Source organism: Symsagittifera roscoffensis, chromosome 5 (genome assembly GCF_963678635.1).
Source record: "Symsagittifera roscoffensis chromosome 5, txSymRosc1.1, whole genome shotgun sequence".
In the NCBI taxonomy this organism is placed as follows: domain Eukaryota; kingdom Metazoa; phylum Xenacoelomorpha; order Acoela; family Convolutidae; genus Symsagittifera; species Symsagittifera roscoffensis.
This window is the reverse complement of record NC_087066.1, coordinates 20,901,367-20,919,257: the sequence shown is the minus strand read 5'-3', so window position 1 is coordinate 20,919,257 and position 17,891 is coordinate 20,901,367. Positions and strand designations below refer to the sequence as shown.

At 35.7% G+C, this 17,891-nt stretch overlaps 4 protein-coding genes across 6 annotated transcripts in view; 3 read left to right on the top strand and 1 right to left on the bottom strand.

Annotated features, from left to right (window-relative positions):
- Positions 1-17,891, top strand: part of LOC134846899 (dynein axonemal heavy chain 1-like) — a 513,436-nt gene that overhangs the window by 7,023 nt on the left and 488,522 nt on the right. The gene's annotated exons all lie outside the window — the stretch shown is intronic.
- LOC134846903 (importin subunit alpha-3-like) overlaps positions 1-17,891 on the top strand; it is a 408,629-nt gene that overhangs the window by 237,013 nt on the left and 153,725 nt on the right. The window lies entirely within an intron of this gene.
- Positions 1-17,891, bottom strand: part of LOC134846906 (protein arginine N-methyltransferase 1-like) — a 443,857-nt gene that overhangs the window by 293,570 nt on the left and 132,396 nt on the right. The gene's annotated exons all lie outside the window — the stretch shown is intronic.
- LOC134846905 (general transcription factor IIF subunit 1-like) lies at positions 1,750-11,532 on the top strand. Its single transcript, XM_063864324.1, has 10 exons — positions 1,750-1,847; positions 5,007-5,105; positions 5,357-5,507; positions 6,337-6,388; positions 6,842-7,076; positions 7,435-7,664; positions 7,853-7,944; positions 8,200-8,401; positions 10,425-10,494; positions 10,750-11,532. Exons 2-10 carry the CDS (start codon positions 5,038-5,040, stop codon positions 10,952-10,954), a joined length of 1,305 nt encoding a protein of 434 aa, XP_063720394.1. The 5' UTR covers positions 1,750-1,847; positions 5,007-5,037; the 3' UTR covers positions 10,955-11,532.

The following is a 17,891-nucleotide window of genomic DNA, read 5'->3' as shown; positions in this document are numbered from 1 at the left end:
ACAACAATTCATTATAGCATGATGTTTTGTTTTTGGCTCAATTGTCTTCTATTTTGCGTGTTTTTAGAATAGTGGGCGCTCGTTAAATACTAAAAGTTCACCTGATGATGTGGTTGTGCTTCTCGACAGTTTTTTTTCTGAAATTGAGAAAATTGTCTTCAATTAGTTGTTTTTTTTTTCATTTTGATGCTTTTGAAATTTCGTTTTTTTTTTTTGGCTTAAATTTTGAAATCCTCAAACGAAAACTACTTTTGGAAGCTTCATTTAGCACTTTCTTGGCAAAAAATTTCAATAATTATTTTGCAATAAAATTAGAAAAAATTTTCATTTTTTGGTATTCTTTTTTTGAAGAAGACTGCTGTTGATTGCCTCATTTACCAGTTTTATGTGCGTGTGTATAATTTTCTCAACACACAACCCACAAAAAACCAAACTAATTTGAAACTCTTAGTGAGTTTTTCTAAAGTTTTTTTAAGAATGTTGTCGGAACGTTAATGTGCTACTTGCACAGCCTCCGGCTATTCTGATTTATTTTTTGGGCGTGGGTAGAGAGACGAAAACAAGGCTTAAAACATCATTACTCACACAAATTCACAACAGCTATCTATGAGAATGAATAATGGCAACAAAATTTTTTCGAAATTATCAAAGAGTTATTTTAGGAGTGTTAAACTTATCGTGCCGTAAAAGACACTTAGTTTTTACAGCTTAATGAACTTGAATTCTACTCGCTCTTCGCTTACAGCTTAATTAACATTTTAATTGTACTTTTTTTTGGATTACTCTCTTTTTTATCCGAAATTGGACTAAGATCATAATTTTCAAACCGGTTTCCGAATTTTTTTTTTCAGATGTCAATCGAAGCAGGACTTATTGAGATTTATCATAATTTAGCACTCGACGCGTACTTCCCTCCATTTTGTGTGGAGAAAAATACACTGTTTCAAGTTTATGGATCAGATAAATAAATCAAATAAAAGGCATGAGTTACTGGACCAGTAGGAGAGAATGTCCGAATACAGGATTTCAGCGTTATTAAACAGAATTTCAGCTTCTGGAAGTATTTTTTAAGCCTTAGTAGTATAGCTGTAGCATACTCATTCTTACACATGTACACTGATGAAAACATGATATAGGGGCTTTTTAGCCTCCGGCGATCACCTCTTAAATGTATGTCCATTGTGACATTCTGTAAAAGCTCAAATGTTGAAAAATGCTCAGATTAAAGTGATCACTTTTTTCGCTTTTTTCTCCAACTGTTTGGTTGCCTATTGGGTATGTTTATTTTTGTCAGTGGATTTAAAAAAATAAGAGCGTCTGAACATTTTTTAATTTAGAATATTGAGCTGCATTTGTATAATCATCACCAAGAATTAGTAACAATTCTTCAAAAAGTCTGATGAGCACCGGTATTTTTTGTTAACATTTGTATCAATGGAGCCGCGTCCAAAATTTTAGCCAGAAACCTCATTTGCTCGTTGCTTCATTGGGCCAAAGTTATAGAAGCCAAATATTACTTGAACCATTTAAATTTGAACCAATTACAGAAATCGAAGTAATATATGTATTTTTAAGTAGTATTTTTGTTAGCCAGTTAATTGATTGAGGCGATTTAATGGAAATTTGAAGGCTTGTACTGATTTTTAGCTACGTGGGAAAAAAGGAGGGTGGAGTGGACCAACACTCAAGTTACTTCATCATGTCTCTCACCCCCGGTGCTCCGAATCCAGAAGGAGGGTCTGCATCTGTCGGCAACTTCCAGATGATTCCAGTGAGTGCGTGGTTTGGAGCAACAACAGTGGCTGCATACAAGACACTGGATGAAGACGAAGCAGAAGAGGAGTTCAGTAGGTAACATCTAAGAGATAAGCGATTAGTTTGTGTTGTCCGCTAGGTATAAGAGACAAACATTGCGTTGTTCAATACAGACAATCACTGCTGTGCGCTTGACTGAAATCAACGTAAAATTTTATTTCATTAAAAAAAGATTGCCTTGCCCTCTCGTTGTCAAACAACGAGCATGGAATCATCTAGCTCTTTGTAATCCGAATAAATTTTTAGGCGTCCTAAAGTATTGTTTTTTGCTGGTTTTAATTGTACCTACGTTTAAGTTGACAATTATCCACGGTAGGATTAAGTATAAATGTTTACAGTTGCGTGAGCAGCTTTCCTGTACTCCAGAAAACTAGACTTTCTTTTTTCGGGTTCTAAGTTTTGGCATGTAATATTGTATCTGTGTTTACACAAGCGAAGCGTAGTGTTTTCTTACGAAGAACTTTTTTCTAACCTAAGTGGCAAATAAAAGATGACTCTTTTGGTATATTTCAATTTAGTCATATTTCAGCTTATTTAAGCATAAATAATTTACTGGCATATGTTGCTGCTTTATTTTGGACTAGTGTTAGGTCCTGTTTAAAAAAAACGTGTATTATGAAAATGCATGGGGTTTGTTTTTTGTTTTTTTTTCTTTGCGACGCTTAGAAAAAGTTTACTTTTCGATGAAATGGTACCAATGAAAAATGGCTGCTCTTCTATGTACCTGCATCTTTTGCTTGCCTCTTTTCATTTTACCTCACGTTCTTCGGCTTTCGAAAGTTTCAGGAAGGAGATTTTTGGCCTATTTGTTTTTGAGTTTTTTTAGTTTTCTCAAAAATTAAATGCACAAATTTGAGATGGTTTCAATCAAAAGAACGAATTATGGGGATCTCACTTTCTCCAGCGGCTATTCCCTGAAATTGGCAGAAAAAAGATATGACCGCAAACAAGACCATTTTTTTGACAATTCGTTTAATTTTTAAAACTGTTTGATTTTTCTCAAAAACTACCGTGCTAAATCGGAGATGAAGGCTTTAACCGTAATAAAAAAAAACATTTATGTGAATCCTCCAATTTTTGCCCGTTTTTTGGAAAGTTATTCTTTTTTCCAAAAACTAACCTGCTGTTTCTGCGGTTGAAATTTCATTAAAACTAACGTGGTGATTAGATTTTCCCTGCGTAATCTGTTTTACCCTGGTTTTTTTAGAACTTTTGTCACTATTCTCGAAAAATACTAGCTAAAGGTGATATCAAGGGTCCAATCTAAAAATCAGGGTGCGGAATTCTTCAATCTGCAAATCAAGTTGTGGAAAACAGAGGCTTTTGCCGTGCGTTAGTAGCGAAAATTTTGTAGATCTAGAAACTGCCAATTTTTTGATCGATTTTTGGATTTTTTTTTGAAAATTGCCCAGTCAAATCTGTGATAGACTTCAAATGATAGAGCGAGTAGTATTTTTCTCCTTTAATTATGCGGCTAATCCCCTACTGAAACAGAGAAAGACTCGGGTTAAGCGTATATTTTTTTGAATTTTTTTAAATTTTGTTTTAGTAAATAATATGATTAAAAATCTTAGAATAGGTAGATTCATTATTAGCTGGGCCACTAGTTTGTTTCCAAGCGACCGTGCTGACAGTTTTGTTAAAGCGTAATGAACGTAGCGAGTACTCTTATAGGTCTTACCGATTTTTTTTTCAGGAAAATTCATAAATACTCTAATAACTACAGATGTGCATTCATACATATAAATGCATTTATGAATGGACTCAAGTATATATGCACTTTTTGAGTTCAATTGAAATTCGTGTGCGGAAAGTTACGTCTCCTAATACGAACGTGGAAATGGCGCGAAAAAAGGTGAAGAATTTCTATTTTCGAAAGTGAACCTAATTGTTAGATTTCCAACGGAATTAAAACTTTACGTATTGATCCAATTTTTCCAAGTTGGGTTAATGTTACCAAAAAAACGCGAGTCATAATTGTTCGAAAAATTCAAAGAGCTTAAGGGCATCTATTTTTTTCGTTGAAATTCGAAAGTTGAGTTTTTTTCAACAAAGTCAGTGTTTTTTTTTCTGTTTACTTACGTTCATTACTCTTTTCCAGTTGTCAGTTTGCTATGCTTATGTTTTTTTTTTCAAATTTGACATTAGCTGGTTTGACGAATTTCTTTAGTTTCAATTTATTTGCTAAAGCGAATGCAAATCAAAATCTCTTCTTATACAAGTGCAGATGGCGCGCAAAACATGTTGAATTCTGGTTATGAAAGAGAAATTTTATTGTGAACGTAGTGAAGATTTTTATGTATCTTGATGATTTTTTTTCAATACAAAGCCTTAAAATTTGCTCTCGCTCAATTTTGATTTTTTGAGGTTTGACTTTTGATTTTTTTAAGTCCAGTGCGTTTCTTCTGTTAATAGGAAGACACACTCCACTTTCGAACGGCAAAATTGTAAAGTTCACCAATAACGTGATCGACTTCTAATTTCGTAAATGGAAATTAATTATCAGATTTCCCAGAGAGATAAAGGTTTTACCTATTGATCCAGTTTTCTCAAATTGGGTCAATTTTAACAAAAAAGTGTCCATCATAAATTGTTCTACAAATTCAAAGAGCGTTAAGATCATCTATTTTTTTCTTCGAAATTCACAAGCTGAAGGTTTTCGAAAAAGAAGTCGATTTTTTTTTCAGTTTCCTTGCGTTTATTACTTTATTCCAACTGTCAGTTGGCTATGCTTTCCATTTTTTTGTCGGTTGTTTGTGCATGCATGGTCTGAGGAGATGTACCTAAAGAATCTCAGAGCATTAGTAATGGTTGAAGAAAAGTAATTTTTTCGAAAGTTAACGGTAAAAAATGTATTTTTTTTCTAGAATTTTTTAAATTTAGCTGGCGAGGAAGCTTTCAAAGTTCAATTTGCAGATTTCTTTCTACGCGATCCGGTTTTTCTCTTTTCCTGAGAAAATTTGGGTTTGAAGATTTATCTGGATTTTATCGAAGTACGATTAGATCGAAAGATCTATCGAAGTACGATTAAAAGAGCTTAAATTTGATAAATCACTCGACCCATTCTAGCAGTTTTTGTGGTAACCCATTTTCAGTGGTCGCAGCCAACCTAAGTTGATACTGTAGTTGATTATGGATTTTATAACAGCATTGGCCGTTATTGTGAAATATTATTTTTTTCTATGAATTAGGAGAGACAAGATCCTGAATCACTTCAACCTTATGTTGCAAAAAAGACTGAAGGATGAGCAGGCAGACGACGAAGAAGATCAGTCTTCTGCCATAGGAAAGTTAGTTATCTAGCATTTCTTAGGTTAAATTATGGGCCGATAAATGGGTGTTTTGGCAATGGCCAGATTATCTGTTTCAACGGGCAATTTCTTTCAATTTCCGTTCTTGGCCCAACCAGCGCGGAAAGTACATTAATACAAGTACATTAAAAATCGAAATCACAAAATATGGAAATGAATTTTTTGCATTGACGGAACGATCTTAAATTTTACCAGGACACGATAACTGTGATGATGCAGTTGAGTTTTAGGTTGAATCCTTCTGAAATGGGTTTAAACTCAATGAAGGAAGCCAGCCTTTCTTCTGGAGGTTCCGCTTTCCTGAAGAGTCTGGGTGCAGAGAAGGGAGGAAACTCGAAAGTGTATTACAAAAACGTATTGAAGACAGCTTCATCTGCACTAGTACGTAACGAAACTAGAAAATTATCGGAAGCTAATTAATTAGAAATACTAATTATAGTTGGAAATTAGGCAAGATAAAATAAACATAAAATAAACTCATTTTTCTTGACACTGATCAAAAGATTTTTCAAAGCCAGTCCATTTAGGATTTACTGAACGCACTTTAAAATGACATGGAACAGGGGCGGATCTAGGATTTTCTCGAGGGGGGGGGGGCGCGGATTTTCAAAAAAAAATCATATTTTGTCGATTGATTTTCCGAGCTCTCCCAAAGCATTAAAAAGTGCCTGTTTCGGCCAAATTTTCTGCGCCGCAGTCAAAATTTTGAAGAAACAGGCCAAAAAGGCGTTTTTAGGCACTTTTTGGAAAATTTTGATCAAAAAAATTAATTAGTATATATTGGCGCCTTCAGAAAATTTTTAGGGTCCGTCTGCCAAAAATGAAAATTTCAAAATAGTTCAAAAGGGGACCCTTTGGGTCGGCAGGGGGTCGAACCCCTGAGGTGGTGGGGGGGGGGGTCTGCATCCCCTGGCCCCCCTAAATCCGCCCCTGATATGGAAATTGATCCATTGATAATTGTTTGTGGTACTTGATTTTGTATTGAAAAAAAAACATCCAAAGACAAAATTGCATCCAACTTTCAGTGGTAGGAAATAAAATCATGCTATGGCCGTTCGCCATTCACCTCTTCTATGATTTAAAAATCTTGAAATAGTTGAGGTACTATAATTTTTGGTTTGGTTACATAATTTTCAATTTCCTCGTGCCAGAATATTTTTATTTACTCATTTTTGTCTGACAATTGATCTAATACCTTTTTTTGCTTCAGAAAATCTCAGATTACGACGACGACTACATGAGTTCATCGGGAGAAGAAGAAGGTAAGATTTTCTGAAGAAATAGTAGTGAATGCTTTGAAATTGTGGATCTACTTTACAATTGCCCCCCTTTCAAGAAAGGGGGGGGGGGCAATTGTTAAGTAGATTAAGCTGTCCAATTTTCGGCCAATCAGATTGCAGCAAAGTTCGAATTTTAAATCCAACGCTCTAGTGCTAATTTACTGCTGTTATTTATAGCGGTGGCAATTCTTTAGTAGATGCCGAAGGGAGGGCGATTGTTAAGTAGATCCGAAATTGCTACCCAGTCGACCCAAACTAACAATTTTACTGCCAATATACAACGCGAATTAGGTTTCAAATGTAAAAACCGCCTCAAATTGCAACACATTCAAGTTAAAAAATCAAAACCCGAAATGTGCCAAATCAAATAATCTGGTAGGTCTATGTTCGTTTCTCGTCAATAAAGTAATAAAGAATGTTTTCAAATTTGTTTAGAGGGTGGTTTTGACGACGACGAGGCCTCGGGTGGTGGTAAGAAAAAGAAGAAAGGAAAGAAGGGTACAGGGGACGATGCAGATGAGAAGCCTATGGTGGTGGGGGGTAAGAAGAAGAAGAAAGATGGCCAGTCTGCTGTGGAGGGGGAGGAGGGGGACGAAGTGGAGGAGGAGAGTGACGATGGGGATGTGGAGGGGCTGGAGTATGACTACAACGAGGCAGAGAGCTCCCCCAGGTTTGTTTGCTGTTTAGAATGAGGAGAAGATGAATGAAGATATAGGGAGAGAAAAAACAAATATTCAGCTGATCGTACGAAATTAACGGACACGATTTTTCCTTAAGCAAATTATTCGAAGTTCAGCGTACAAAAATTTTAGAACAGTACCGATCATTTTAGTTTCCTCGGCAATCTATCACCAACAACGGTAAAACTTTGGTATGCGATGTCATATATCCAAAATTTATTGCATCAACTCATGCTTATAATTAATATATAATTTTTGAGCCAATCTGTGTCCGTGCCCGCAAGTATTTGCTCGTTTTCTCATTGTTTTAAAAAAATTTCAGCGACTTGCAATTTTCTCTCATTTCAGTGAGGGTGAGTCGGAAGATGAAAACGAGACTGTAGCAGATGACAAGAAGGCAGTGCCAGTTGAGATGGACAATGTGATTGAGGAAGAGAACGAACTGGATCAGCCGGAAGAGGATGCAGATGCAAGCAATGATGGCCACAAGGGAGGGGAGGGGTCGGGAAAAGGGGCGGACGAAGATGGAAGGGGCGGGAAGAACTCGGGCAAAGGAGATGCGGGCAAAAGGAAAAGAGGTAAAGATGGACGTAAAACATTGCTGCCTTGATTATAGAAAGATATATTTAGATATATCTAGTGTCGAGTTGAGCAAGTCTGTTAATTTGGTTTCTTGGCACGTTATTATTTTGAAATATGTTTTGCTAGATTGGTCCTCTGATATAAATCAAACTGTTCTAATTCGTAGTGGATGGTTTAATTGTAGGTACTGCCAATTCCTCTCCGAATGACTCGAGTGATGACGACGATGACTCAGACGAGGACCCAGACAACGTCACTTCTATCCTGTTTCTCGCTGTAAGAACTGAACCACTCGTAAATATTCTACAGATAATAAGACCATGACTAATACGGTCGGTGAACTCAAAGTTTGAGCCTGAACATTATTTTTTTTCAAGTAACGTTATTTTTTTTTCAAGAACAATTTGTCGCAATGATACAATTTGCTTCAAATATTTCGATAATGGTCTTGAAATACTTTCTTATCATGCACTATTGAAAAAAATCAACGACTTTTTGAAACCAAAATTTAGTCGATCGCTTTCGTTTTAGAGCTCAAAACTAGGGAAGGAGAAATCAGAAGGCGAAGGTCAAAGTAGTTCATCGGGGAAGACTTCTGCTGACGGTTCTTCTAAAGGTGCTAATGGAACATCAGCCGGGAATGGAAGCGCAGCTGGTCCGAATCTGACTGAGAAACAGGCGAAGACAGCTGCAGTGCTCTCCAGTGCAAAAGTTGACACTCCATCGACAAGTAGTGAGTTGAAAGACGCTGAAAATCTTGAAACCTGGAGAAAGAAGATGGAGTCATTGCTAAGGAGTTGTACAATAGTCCGAGACTTTCAAAATTTCGAATATCTCAATCAGCCGTTAATCTGACATGGGCTAGATTTGGGCTGAAACTATAACTCGTCATAAATAATATACAGACATTCCAAATATTTGGTAGGTTTGTTATATGTTATTCGGTATCGCAACACAAGACAACTCGCAAAGTCTTAAGAAAAAACAACTCGCAAAAAGAGACAATTCGTGTAAAACTCGGATTATAAATTTCTTTGATTATGAAGGGGCTTACAGATCAAATTTAATTGAAAGAGTTTCCAGCTGCAAAATTACATAATATCATTGTTTTGGTAGTTTTTAAGAGTTTGTGATATCTTTTTTGTAATTGTGCATATTCAGCACATATATAGGGCTTTTCTCCGGACTTGAACCGAATCAGGCAATTTTCGGTTTAACTTTGCTGCTTCCTTATTTGCTGAATGACTTTTGTTACAATGGGGTGAGCATAACCCATTCCTAGTTGAGACCCTCTCCGCCACTCTTCGACCGAATTGTTGAAATTAATTTCCGTTTATCGCATTGTTGAAATGATTGTATATAGCTAGTTGGAAACCTGGATCTTTTCGTAGAATTTGACGTATATGTTCCACCACCTAAGTTTTTTCGAAATAGTCGAGATAAGACCGGAGCTGCAACTTCAAGTCGCATTCAGGATTGAGAGCCAGCGCAATATAGGATTTCACTTTCTTTCTTTACTCGTTGTCTTTTCTGTATTTAGGCGCCAGTCCTAATTCTAGTATTTTCGCCGGTTGGCCTGCGCAAAATGAAAAAGTACCCTTTTACAGACGTGCTTTTTCGAAATCAATAACAACTTCTGTTGGCTCTAATAATGGGTTAAGTTCACGTAACACCCAAAATGCTTTTTGGTGTTGCTGTTGAGTTTCCGTTGAATCAGAAAGTGAATCATTGGGAGAGAGCAGTTGTTTATAGCAGTATGTACAGTATATACTTGATAAAACAAATTGGGCATCAGCGTGCCAAGTTGTGTAGGGCTCGAGAATGTCCGAGTGGCGAACTCAAAAAGTCGGTCGCAATGTTTTTGCCCCGAATCATTATCCAAATTCCTGAACCCCCCTTAGTGTTTTTTGAAATTCCATGGGGATTGACATATCCCACACGGTCTTTGGCACAACTCCAAATTTTCTTTCGCGTTTAATCGCTTTTGCAACCGACGTAAATTTCGGCATTTTTGCTGCGCACTCCCCAGACAATATAATCGTTACGTTTTGATACAAAGATCGGGGATGTTCTTGCTTGTGTTGCCATTGTTTCTTCGTTTTTTGCATGACGCTAAAACATTTTGGAAAGTTGTCATTTTGCCCTCAGATGTATTGCAAACAGTTAGGGTTAATTTTTGAGGTTTGTTGTTGCATGCATTCCCACACGATTTTTATTTGCTATGCACGCCTACGGGGTCATGCTTTTTGTGACCCTTTTTTGAAATGAATTCGTTTGAAATGAATGAAGACCAAGATTCGTTTTCTGCGCTGACTTGTAGTGAATTGCAACAATATTTGAATGAGAGTAGAAACATATATAGAAACCAAAATGATGATTTTTTAATTAATGCAATCAAGGTTTTGGACTCACTTTTTGGTGTAAAAGAAGCCAAAAGACTCATATCTTTCCCAAATACTTGCTTTGAATTAAGTATAAATATACCGAATATTTAGTGGGGGATTACGGGTGTTAAATTAGGGGTCATTAAGTGATTATCTTACGAGTTTTTTTTTTAGAGCTATCGCGTTTTGCGAGTTGTCGTAATTGCTAATTTATGCGAATTGTGTTTTTTTGCGAGTTGTCGTATTACGATGTAACACCGAGTGAAGGTCTAGTTTTACTCTTGAGTAAGATTATTTTTTTTATTCAAAAGAGTAGAAGTAAATCTTTTTGTAGTCTTGAGGACAATTTTGTTAGCGTTGATGATTGTTTAGGTGGGAAACGGAAAGCAAGAACAGACTCTCCAAAGGAAAGCAAGAGAGCGAAAACAGAATCTAAGTCGGGGTAAGTTGACAACCAGTTTTAGTACGTTAGCTACAAATCAGAAATGAAAAAGCGAAGGTGAAATTTAAACTCGCGTTTAGTCTGTAAGCATACTTTTATAATCAATGAAAATTGGTCGCAAAACATTTAATTTGTTCAGCTCTGCTCTTTCTATTCCGTGTTCGTGTTACGGATGTCTTTATAACCTATTGCGACCTCTGGAAAAAGTCTGATTTGAAATCAATGTCTTTTTTTGGTGTCACCTATTGTGTTTAGTGACTCTCTGGAGGAGCTGATCAAGAAGTACGTGAAGCGCAAGCCGACTGCCACTGGGGAGCTGCTGATCAAAGTGAAGAAGAGTAAACCTGACTTGAGTAGTGCAGAACTAGTTAAGCTGCTGGTGGATACCATGTCCAATCTAGGAGTGAAGAGCAAGACTCTCAATGGCAAGACTATGTGGTACATGAAGGAGGAGAAATGAAATGAAAATAAAGGAAGTGAAAAACGAGTCTATCCTCATTCGACCCTTATATAACCATATAAGTAAGGCACCCACAAATAATAAAAACACCTACAGACACCAGTCTTTGGATACGACTTCCTTGTCATTTGCGTGGATACTATCAAAAGGCATTTCTAGTTTTTCTTGCATTTGAAGTCTTCATATTGTAGAGAAAATTAACTTTTTGCGTGGTCATATTATTGATGCTGAGTTTGTAAGAAAATCTGGAAGACTTGAGAGAGAACGAATGGATGGAGAGAAAGTTGCGTTTGAAACCCCAGCAAATCAACTTTATGAACTGAAACTGTTATTAATCTGCTAACATCGCTAGTTGCCTATAGTGATAATCGGCAATATCGATGGGAAAATTGACAGATTAAATGTTTTGAAGCTTGATTTGAATTTAATTTTCTTTTGCGAAATGATCTTCTAACTCATATGCTGTATTTGGATATATAAGCGTTGTCCATCGATGCGTGTTAACTGAAATTTTTGATAAATTGTTTTCGTATTTTTAAATTTATTTTCTCGTGTTGAATAATATAGCTTTACTTCGATGTTTTGAGGAACTAGATCTCGAATTCTAAGAGGATTTAATACCACGCTGGAAAAGTTAATGAAGGAAATGATTGAGAGTCTTTGAACCTTTGAAGACTCTTATATAGTTAGTGTTGTTTAAGAGTCGATGATCGTAGTTCACACTCTTATATAGGTCGTGATGAGTTTTTCTTGGTTAATGGTATATGGTTTTTCAAAATTGAATTTTTGTATAATAATGCTTTTGGAAGCAAGTTTTGTTATCTTTCAAAAAAAAGCAAATAATTCGCATTCTGATTTAGTTGCTTTTTGAGTTTGATTGAATATTGAGCGTGAAAAATACCTATTTTGATCGGGAAAAGTTTGTTGATGGATTATTACGTGTCAGTACTAAACAATTCATTACAAAGCATTTCAATACACATTAATCCGGAAAAGTATGAAAATGGACGAAAAAACAGTCAGATACAAAACAGTCTGAAAAACAGTAGGTCTAAAGCCGGTAGACAGAGAATTGTCTTTGGTACAAACAACATAAAAAACGAAAGAAAGACCGCCGTAGTCGTGCCAGTGTTTCGCGAGCTTGCCAACAGAGGGTAGGAATATATAAACATTAGAGCCGGTTACCGCCGAAATGAGGAGACGCGCGCCCACCAGAGACCTCAAATCGGACTGTTTTGGAATTTTCTGTTGGATCCCTTCCTTTCATGATTTTTTGGTTGTTTTTTATATGCACCGATTATCATTATACATTATCCGTAGTTTCGAGTATCAAAAAATTAGTTGTATTTTTAAAATAAGAAATCCATAGTGAATTAGACAAATCGGGCGACAGTTTTTGAAGAAAAATGACGAGAAAAACCAATAATAGCTTCAAAAAGAATTTTTTTTGCAGAATTTTTTGAAAATTTATCTCCATAATGGCGTTAATTAGTAAAATTGAAATTCAAAATCAAATTAGCTATTTTAAACAGCCTAAATTAAGCAAAAATAACCCTGATTTTTCGCTTTGCTTGCTCACAAGTAAACGAAAAATCAAAAAATATAAAAAAAGGTTTTTCTTCACACTGGGAAAACTTGTTGGTCTTGACACTGGGAAAACTTGTTGGTCTTGACACTGGGAAAACTTGTTGGTCTTGACACTGGGAAAACTTAATGGGAATGTTTAAGTTTCATTCTAATCACGACTGAAATGGCTTTCAATACAGTATAGATCTGTAGTGAGCGTTAGTGTAATAAAACTACTATTCATTTTTTCTAACTTAGGTCGCGAATAGCATTTTCTTAGACATTCGAATAAAATTCAGTTAACACGGTTGATGCCTTTTTCATTTATCAAATGAACCAAAAAAAAGCTATTTGTTTCAAACAACAACAATAAAAAAACTCGATCTCAGAAAATTTCCTGCTCGTTTTATCTCGCTTTTTTTGAAATGCTTAGTTATTTATCACGTGGTTATATGCTTTCCATTTTATTACATGCAAAATAAGTGTGGCAGCCTTCAGTTTGCTGTTCCAAAATTTTACTTGTAAAATTGTGTCTATTTTCATTTAGTGCCATTTTTGCTGTATAGCGTTGGCAATTTATTAGCATTTGTAGCTTTTTATTTGTGATTAGTGTTTGTCAATTGTTAAGCGTTCGTGGCCGGGCGTGAGACTTCAAATCTCCAGGTCGCAGGTTCGAAGCCAATATGTAGAAAACTTTTACTAATTCGAGGCTTATTTCTTTTATGGCTTATTTGTATTTCACCTCAAAAAAAATGTTTTTTTTTTGTTGTGTTCTCGCTAGTGTTTGCGAAGTACAGCTTTGCCTCTGTGTATGATATAGCACTCAACCGAGTCCGAGTATTATTTGTGGTACCTGATTTTGTGTGAAAAAAATTAAAATGCACCCGAATACAAAGTTCCTACCTATTTCAACTGTGAAAAAAATAGAAAACAACATTTCTCACAAAACAATTAGTTTATCTCGAACAACAACTTTGAAAACATTATGAACCCCCTGAATTAAATTGTAGAGCGAAAATAGCCACCACCAAAAACATCCCTCGAACTAATGCAGAACCTATTGATCCTTTAAAACTAACAAATAAAGGTTTGAAAATGAACCAAAAAATGGTCTTTACTGCATTGAGCCGCGGCAATGGTTTTTTAAAGTTGAATCTATCTAAACGAAATATCTATCGAGACAAATCCTTTGCGAAATGAACAATTAAAACCCAAAAAGTGGAATTGAAATTCGCCATTACAAACAGTTCGCCATCACAAGTTCGCCATCAAAAACATTTAAAAAACAGAACGATAACTACTAGCAGAGTTATGGTGAAGATAAAAAGCGCTTTCATTTATTTATCAAATCAGAATATACAGAACATAGTTTTATTGGGATATTAGTTTGCTTAATCAAATCTCTTGAAACCTTGACCAGTACTGCACGCGCACTCCATTCGCACGTACTGGCCTGTTAAATTTCTTTGATATTGAAATTAAACTAGTGACTTCTACTATTGCCGCATTCTTTACCCTTATGATAGCATGGCATTGCAATCGGGTACTAGAAGTTTTTCCCGTAAGCAACTTTGTCCACAGGGCTTACTTCTGGGCTCCTTCACATCTTCGTCCTCTTTGCAAATCCTACTCCTCTCAGTTGCAAATATTAAGCATGGTTAAGATTGTGATTTTAAATACCCATCCTGTTCAAAATTTGCTTTATGTCCAACTAGATTTGTTAAAAATTTATATTGTTCTTTTTATCTTTTTTCGGCTTAATAGGCTCTGGCCTAATTTGTGGTGTAACAAATTTGTTATGTTCTCCTCTGAATTGCACTAAATGCTAAAAAAAATCTTGATATAAATTACAATTTAAGTTTTTCATGACAACAATCTTTTTCGGCGTTTTTAGTTTTTTCTTTTTTTGTTCGGCATGATAAGCTTCGGCCTATATTATATCGCTTTAACGGACGCATATTGCGCCTCTCGATAGGCGAAAAAAGTTTAAGTGTGGGTATTTGTGTTTTGACGGTGAGGGCGACTTAAAAACTTTTTAGGGGTCAGTACGACAGTGCCGAAGTAAAACAGTGCCGAAAAAAAATTTGGTTTAACAGTGCCGAAAATTGAAACTTCGTCCAACAGTGCCGAAAATATGAACAAATTTCAACATATTAAGTGCGGCAATCAAAATCAGAAATTAAACGGCGAACATTTACAATCTTAAGTGGCACTTAAAGATTTTGGGAGAGAAAATTTGCAATTTAGACATTTTGGCGCCAAAATAATTGTTTAATTTGATGTTGCAGACATTTAGGCGCCAAAATTGGAGTGATTTTTTAAAAAATAATTAGCGTCAGTAATTTCTCGCTCTTTAGAAAATGCGTTTAAATTATTTTGAAATTTTCCCGCTTTTTTCAACACTGTGTATTTTGGCACTGTTGAACGCTCCCCTTTTTAGTAGCCTTAAATTTTTTTTTCTTTTTTTTGGCTTTGTTTTTTTTCTCTTCCTTTTTTGTTCGCGTAATAGGTTTTGGCCAAAATTATATCGACATAGTGGCCGCATATTGATTCATTTGACGCGTAAACAAAATTTGCGTGTGTATGTCAGTTTTTTTTTGTTGTTTGACGGTGTGGAGGACTTCATAATTAAAAAAAAATTGTCCTAAAGGGTTTCTGCTAAAGTATTTCCGGCTTTGTTACCGCGAGTTTTCCTTTCGATGCTAGTTTCCCATTCTATTGTCTTGGCTCGTTGTTGTTGTTTCAAAACTAGCCTTTTTGATAGAAATAGCCTTTTTGATAGATCTAGGCGAACATCTACAATCTTAAGTGGCACTTAAAGGTTTTGGGAGAGAAAATTTGCAATTTAGACATTTAGGCGCCAAAATAATTGTTTAATTTGAGGTTGCAGACAATTAGGCGCCAAAATTGGAATGATTTTCTTCAAAAATTAGCGTCAGTAATTTCTCGCTCTTTAGAAAATGCGTTTAAATTCTTTTGAAATTTTCCCGCTTTTTTTGGCACTGTGTAGTTTGGCACTGCTGAACGCCCCCCTTTTTACTAGCCTTAATTTTTTTTCTTTTTTTTCGGCTTTGTTTTTTTTCTTTTTCTTTTTTGTTCGCGTAATAGGTTTTGGCCAAAATTATATCGACATAGTGGCCGCATATTGTTTCATTTGACGCGTAAACAAAATTTGCGTGTGTATGTGTGTTTTTTTTCGTTGTTTGACGGTGTGGAGGACTTCATAATTTAAAAAAAATCGTCCTGAAGGGTTTCTGCTAAAGTATTTCCGGCTTTGTTACCGCGAGTTTTACTTTCGATGCTAGTTTCGCATTCTATTGTCTTGGCTTGCTGTTGTTTCAAAACTAGCCTTTTTGATAGATCTAGTTCGAGTTTTGTATCGCAAGTGGTGCGAAGCTCAGCTTCGCCTCTGTTTTTAAAATTATATCAGTTCTCCTTGTCTCAAGTTTTTTCTTCGAAAAATGCCCTTTTTAGTCTATTATTATCTGTCTGCTTAGCTTAAATTGCCTAGCATAAATTTCATTGAGATTGGGATTATTCAATTGGCATAACCAAACAGAAAAATACCACAGAAAGTTTTTTGAGAAGGAAGCTTTGGAATTGAAGAAGCCAATTGAAGTAGCCGAAACAATAATATCATTAATTTTTTTTCACTTTCTTTGAAGTAGAACAATTTGCCCAGCACTGAGAAAAAGTTTATCCAATTTATAAAAGGGATCACTGTGTAACAGCGATATATGCAAATATGATCAACTCCATGGTTGACCTTTTTTCAAATGTGGTTCAAAGGTGTGCAAGAACAATTGAAGTTTTGTGTGTGACCGAAGCAGCCCTTTTGGAAGCTTTGGCTCAACGCAGAAAAATCTTTTGAATTTTATTGGAGACCTAGCAAACGTCAATTTATTTGGCCAGAGGACAAGCTGATGAAAAAAAGGTTAAAACAAAAGGCTTTAACTTTTGTTAGTTTTTTTTTTCACCAGCTGAACTCAACTGGCAATTAAAAAAACTCCGACAACCAGTTTTATACTTTGTTTTGAGATGCTAGTTTTTTTTCTCTAACAAAAAAAAATAATTTTTTGGTATCAAAAAAATCTCATGACAATCTTGATAAAATTAATTTCATGTAAGTTCAAAAACATCATTCTCCACGCATGTATAATGCACAATGTTTTTTTTGACATTTTTTGTTAAAATTTCTGGAAAAATTCTACCATAGTTTTAAGAAAGCAGAAAGCGGGAGGCTTTCACAGCAAAGTGGCAGCTAGGCAACAGAGCTAAAAGACTATGGAGATGCTGCAATAGCTGAACGTTTTTTGACTTAATTTTTTTTATTGCCAGCAGCGACTCATGTCCTAATCGGTTTTGTCCTTTAGCTCATTTTGAACGCATCGCTAGGGTATGTACAGGCTCTAGCTAAACCATCTAGGAACTAGCATAAAAGATGGTCAGAAATCGAACGAAATCATACTATGACTAATTTTTGAATTTTAATCCTAATTTTCTTCTGTAGAACTACAAATTCACTGTTGGTTTCCGGCTGCTACATCCAATGTACATGTTAATCCTAGGTTCATCTTTCATCATATGAAGTGCTTTCAGATTTAAACATTTCAGAAGGCTTTTTGTTTGGTTTATTATATCTCATCTTTTCTCCGCATTAGTCGCATCAAAATCACCTTCTCTCAGCTGTTGGTCAACTGATGCACTATCCATCCGATGTTCTTTACACTTGTGAGAGCAATTTTCTTTTAATCGGGAATTCGACTTGTTATGTGGGCTTGGTCTAGAAAATCGAATTCATGTAAAGACATGACTTCTAGCAAAAGAAATCTAGCAAAAGATTTCTTCTAGCAAAAGAAATCATTTTTACTGATTTCTTCTAGTAAAAGTATAAAATTTAGTTTTGGTCCTTGTTTTTTGTCAGATATTTGGATTATGAAAGGGTGTTGCAACGTGATACTAGGTTTTCTTCCATGAGCAACTCTGTATACACTGCTACTCTGTATAATATATAACTCTGCTTAGTCTCTGTTTTTTATCAGCCAATTACCTTGCTTAAAGTTACGAATAGTTTTAAAGAAAAGTATAACATTGCAAACAAATTTATGAACAAAAAAATTGTAAGCTGAAATTGGATTTCACCAGCTTATCGCTTGGGCAGCTCTTCTTTTGCGTCTTTTTCATATACAGCCTAATATTTTTGAGCAATGGTATTTTCCAGTTCCAGTTCCAGTTAGGGCTTTTCCAGGCAATGCTGCCCTTTGCCCGCCACAACATCGCGCACAATTCCACGCCATTGATGCCTGCCCGCAGCAGTTTCTTTACAGATGTCGAACCAATCTTGTTCCCATTTTTTGAAAGTCATCCTGGG

Excerpts from the sequence above, each read along its gene's own strand:
- LOC134846905 (XM_063864324.1), top strand. The coding sequence starts at position 5,038 with ATGTTGCAAAAAAGACTGAAGGATGAGCAGGCAGACGACGAAGAAGAT. Across the intron at positions 5,106-5,356 it reads CAGTCTTCTGCCATAGGAAA|GTTGAATCCTTCTGAAATGG; the intron begins GTTAGTTATCTA and ends GTTGAGTTTTAG. Across the intron at positions 10,495-10,749 it reads AAAACAGAATCTAAGTCGGG|TGACTCTCTGGAGGAGCTGA; the intron begins GTAAGTTGACAA and ends TATTGTGTTTAG.